This window comes from Zingiber officinale, chromosome 5A, assembly GCF_018446385.1.
Source record: "Zingiber officinale cultivar Zhangliang chromosome 5A, Zo_v1.1, whole genome shotgun sequence".
In the NCBI taxonomy this organism is placed as follows: domain Eukaryota; kingdom Viridiplantae; phylum Streptophyta; class Magnoliopsida; order Zingiberales; family Zingiberaceae; genus Zingiber; species Zingiber officinale.
The window spans coordinates 14,938,285-14,943,555 of record NC_055994.1 but is presented as its reverse complement, the minus strand read 5'-3'; the positions used below and the strand labels follow the sequence as shown (position 1 = coordinate 14,943,555).

The window sequence follows — 5,271 nt, the reverse complement described above, 5'->3', positions numbered from 1 at the left end:
TAGTTGTTGTGGACTCTTGTACATGGATAACCAAGAGTCACAATTTTAACAGCTGTTATTAGCTGTTATGGCAGAAAAAATTTGCTCTTATGGCAGTGAATTAAATTTTCAGTATTAAATTTATCAAAAATTTTTTTTTGATATTAGTAGGCCCCAATAAAATTGGGGCGCTAGGCATATGCCTTAAGCCGGGCCTGTTCCAACGTAACCTATTGGATAGAGCGAGATGAGCATTTATTGGGAGGACTCTTATTCCTCCCACCTTCGTCCTGGTCCTTCTCGCTTTATATAAACAACAGCGGCAGCCGTTGGGATGGGACTAGCGAGAACGCCATGGAGCCTGACGAGCAGAGCTTCTTCGACGAGCTGCTCTCCTTCCGCAGCGATCCATGGGAAGGCACCTTCTTCGAGCCTGCTCAAATAGACACCACCGCCTTTGACTGTTTCCCTCAGAGCGCCGCCGCGATCCTCCCGCCCTGTGCCGGTGTGTCGGTGGACGCCGGCTGCCAGTATGGCTACTTCAGAGACGTCCACTGCCCGACCGACTCTGGGTATTCTCGCGCCCCGGAGGTCCAGCACTCCTCCTCCTCCGTCCGGTCGGCGCTCGATGGCGCCGAGCTCGGCAAGAGCGCGTGCAAGTTGGAGGTGCCGCCTTCGGAGTTCGGGCTGAGGAAGGCGAAGAAGAAGAAGTTCGAAGGTGTGCCGTCGAAGAATTTAATGGCGGAGCGGCGGAGGAGGAAGAGGCTCAATGACCGGCTCTCGATGCTCAGATCTATCGTCCCTAGGATTAGCAAGGTGGAGTGCTTTTTCTTAGTTTAATTTTACCCAGACGCCCCTCAAATGTTCGATAAAATGCCCATGAAAAACAAATGTACGCTATTCAGCAGATGGACAGGACGTCCATTCTCGGCGACACCGTCGATTACGTGAAGGAGCTGCTCGATAAGCTCAAGCGCTTGCGAGAAGAGATCGATCTCACACCGGAGCAAGCCAATCTACCGAGCACCTTAAACTCGAGAGAGGTTTCGGTGAGTCTCTCTCTAAAACTGCATCCTTTTGGTTTTGATGTCGATGGATTCTATGAACTAATAATCTTCTAGTTCGAGGTGGAAAGAAGAGCCAACGATACACGGATTGGAATCTGCTGCGCCGCCAAGCCAGGCCTCCTGCTGTCGACGCTGAGCACCCTGGAAGTGCTTGGACTGGAGATCCAACAGTGTGTGCTGAGTTGCTTCAATGACTTCGGAATGCAGGCATCTTGCTCCGAGGTACCTTTCCATCATGCAGTTGATACATTAAGCTAAACTTTTATCCTATTGGTCCTTGATTTCACGAGGTGATCGGGTCGAGCTTGTAGGAGACGGGTCAGAGGACAGTTAATGGCGCTGAAGACATCAAGCAGGCACTCTTCAAAAATGCAGGATACGGAGAAAGATGCCTGTAGAGATGAACCAAAGAAACGTTTACCCTGTTGGTCGAATTTATGGAAGTTCATCTGCTTCAATGTGTTAACGAGGGTTAATTAATGTAATGCAGAGTCCTTAAGATCATGGAAATTTTATTGAATTTTTAATCTCGAGGAATATAATTTGTCTTTGTTGTGAAATAAGTTGGGCTTCCGACCATTTCCAGCATGTGTATAATAATCAAAGATGACATGCTACTAGTACTAGAAGTTAGCACCCTAAACGTGGATAACCTTAATTCCAGGCTTCTGTTATAATATATTTTTACTCTATTAAAATTTTCTCCTTTTCATCAAATCAAAATCCTCGCCATTCAAGGATTTGAGAGAAGTATACTTTTTACGGTGTGGTGGCCATCTCTGTTAAAAATGCTCTTATATAAATATTTCTATGACGCATCTGTTTTATCTCTGCTGGATGTTCTTTTATATGCCAGTTCTAAATATGAAATGTTTACTGGTAAATTTGAGACATAACTTAATGATTGTGGGGGAAGACTTTATTAGCTCCTCAGCTCAAAGTAGAAAATCGTGTAGGTCTGAAATGGCTTCTGATATCTGCCCTTTCATTAGGCAGTTAAGAGATATCAATCATGGATAATACCATTGTCGTGTTGCCCTGCACCAACCCTCATTTTTCCTGGTTCGAAGATCTAGATCTTTCAGGGCGCTAATCAACACGTAAAATCGTAGTGTTCGTAGTAGAGGTCCTCGCTTCCTCTCAGATCCAAAACTTTCACCGTCGGTTTCACGATGAACACTGGCTTTCATTTGAGAACATGTGCACAGGTATAAATTTGTCCAGAAGCATTTTAATGACCCGTCGGTTAAGGTGGCGTACCTCTACGTCTGGCAAGGGGATGGCACAGTCGCTGGCAGGCCTTGTAAGCGCCGTACGCTTTAGGCGACCGAGCGCCTGACATCAAGCCATATGTCTGAAGATATAACAATGGCCGATGGACAGTCAATTTTTGCTGACGGAGAGGCATGTTTACTGTAAGCCAAGAAAAATACGAGCATGTTAGATTATATTTATTTATAATTTTCAGGATAATTTATTTATTTATTTTATATAAAATTTAGAAATTTTTAACTTAATTGTATAAAAATTTATACTCTATATATCTAATACATTTTTTAATTCACCTTCTTTCACCTAATTTTTCTACCATCTATATTGCTACTGTCTCCTATTATTACTCCCTAGTAAATCTTCACTCATTTAGATTTTGGTTATTGCGATCAAGAAGTGCTCCACTTGTAATATGAAATCCTTAAAAATTATGGTATTCGCCTTCTGACCCCCTCCAAAGATTGTCCTCACCGCTTTCTACCGAGCCATATTACTTTCTTTAAGGATCAAACTGTATACGGTTTGCATTTCCTATCCCTTCATTCATTTCTAAAATATGTTACTTTAACATCTCTCTCCAACAACTTGCACCGAATGCATTCCACACTATGTACATAATGTTCATTTTGTTTCACCTTTATGGGATTCCTCTAACCTTCCGTAACTTTTGTCTTTTTTCTTACCCTAAAAAATCAGAACCAAAGATTTTTTTTTTTTTTGTTCCAATCTCGCCCTAAGATAGTGTTTTTCAAAGAAATGTCTTCTTCGAATAAGAGATGGAAAGTTCATTTCTTTTTTATTCAAATGCTCGAGTTGACCTCCTAGCCAACCAAGTGGAGATCCGACCTTCCCACTATTCCTGACCTTGGAAACTTTAAACTCGACCCAACCTTCATTTCTCACTCAAAGAAGCTAGGTGGCGTGCAATTCAAAGCTCCCAAGTTACTAAGAGAGGGTTTACTTTATCTGTTCGGACTAAGCCCTGTCCAAGCATCACTCCGTTGTTCCTTCGGTAAGTCTTACCAACTTGTCCATTATATTATCACTAACTAAAGTGCTTTCTATTTTATGCAGTGAATACTGATTCTTTGGCTTTTGAGAGAATTCAGCTGGAAGATGACAAGGCAATCTAGCAAGAGCAAATGTTGTTAGCCGAGCGAGCTCAACAGTCGGTCGACTCTTCTAGTGAAGCATCCGGTAGGCGAGCGGCTGAATCTAGCGCGACGACTACCTCAGAAGAGTTGTCTGCTGATCCTCTCCTAGCCTTCAAAGACTCTCCATCCTCTGAAGCTAAAGTGCCTTTGAAGAGGAGGCGCAAGAGACGTTGACTTGTCCTTTGAACCCAAGTTCCTAAGGGGCTAACATCTCCAATCAGAGTGTCTTTGCCTCATCTTACACCAATCTGGGAGGAAAACTCGGTCCAATCATTCGAATGGACTTTGTCTGCTCTCCCTTCCATCAATCCAATCCAAGAAGAAGTCACATCTCAGCCGATGCGCCCTGCTCCTCTCGCCAAGACTCCACTGATCGTCGTTTTCGTCGTTGAGCCAAAAGAGCTTTACCAATTCTCGACCGCCTACGATGTACCGTCCGCTAGGACATAGTTTCTCCTTCAGCTTCCTTACCGACCATCAGCCGACTATTACTAAGGGGTTGATTAATGGATGCCTGGGAATTGGCCATGAGCCGGCTAGACAAACATAAACCAGCGGAGATAGTGAATGAGTATCACTATGATTAAACTATAGTAAGTTATAATTTTCCAACTATCTTTTACTCTAGAAATCTTTGATAATGCTTGTTTTGTAGCAATGGGAAGTAGGGATGGGTCTGAAACAAAAATTGATGACTTGGCCCTAGAGAATGACGTTTTGAAGGAGCTCTTATCAAAGGCCGACTCTATGTATGCCCCCGCCTACTTGCCACATAAGTGTTAAGGCAACTCAATCAGCTGAACGAGTTGGAGAGACAACTCTATGAGACTCAAGCGCCGATGAATGCTAGGGTAGAGTGGGCATAGAGTGCAGAAACTACCTTAAAAATTACTGAAGATAGAATCCGCTGGAAGACAGCTCGCCGAACAAAAATAATGGCCGAGCTAGATGAAAAAATTACTGAAGTTCAAAGCATCTCTACCCAATTAGAAGAGTTAAGGGCTACTCATGCTAACAAGATGACCGCTAAAGAGTCTAAGTTGACAACAAAATCCAGTTGATGTCCGAGCAGCAACAAAGTTTGGATGCCTAAAGATCTGAGCTGGCAAGACTCTCAGCTGAACTAATAGCCGCCCAGGCGGAGCTAACAAGCTATTAAGTGGGGGAGGACGAATAGTTTGAGACAAGGAAAACAGTCACCCTCCACTCACGAGACTTTAACATGTTGTCCGTCGACTCCATTAACAAAGCTCTTCTCCTTGGGGCTGACGATGTGGTTAAGTAACTCAGAGAGGGAGGCTACTTGGCGTTTGAATCGCTGGCTCATTTATTGGATTGCCAAAGGCTTGTGAAGGAGCATCCGCCTGACCTATTGTCTAATCTTCAGTAGTTTTTTATATCCCAACCTTTCTTATGACAAAATTATGGACTTAATATAACTAAGACTTATGTTTATCTACTTTTGGTTCTTGTCAAATTGTTGAGTACGGTTATTCTTCTCAAGTATTTGTGAGTGCTCACACTGCTTGAATGGGCATTAGTCTTATTTTATTTTATACACTGAGAGCCTCAGAGATCCTCTCACTTAATCATAAAGTAACAAAACTTTGGAGGTTCGACCAGTTATGTAGTTGGTCGGGTATATAGTAAAGATCACTTAAGGATGAAGCCTTTATGAGCCATTCAGATTTAAGTCTGTCTGGAATTAAAATCGACTAGACTTTAAGGTTCGACCGACTTTTGGGCCAATCAAATACATGGTGAGGAACACCTTTGCAAAAATAGGATGAATCCATTAA

At 43.0% G+C, this 5,271-nt stretch overlaps 1 protein-coding gene across 2 annotated transcripts; it reads left to right on the top strand.

Moving 5' to 3' along the window:
* The first annotated feature begins 211 nt into the window (after window positions 1-211).
* Window positions 212-1,606, top strand: LOC121980253 (transcription factor bHLH93-like). 2 transcript variants are annotated; one of them, XM_042532230.1, is made up of 4 exons: window positions 212-795; window positions 885-1,028; window positions 1,101-1,268; window positions 1,337-1,606. In XM_042532230.1, the coding sequence occupies exons 1-4, from the start codon at window positions 334-336 to the stop codon at window positions 1,355-1,357; spliced, it is 795 nt and encodes a 264-aa protein (XP_042388164.1). In that variant the 5' UTR covers window positions 212-333; the 3' UTR covers window positions 1,358-1,606. The 2 variants fall into 2 exon arrangements, with proteins under 2 accessions (XP_042388164.1, XP_042388163.1); XM_042532229.1 differs by having other exon boundaries at window positions 215-795; window positions 1,358-1,606.
* Window positions 1,607-5,271: the final 3,665 nt, after the last annotated feature.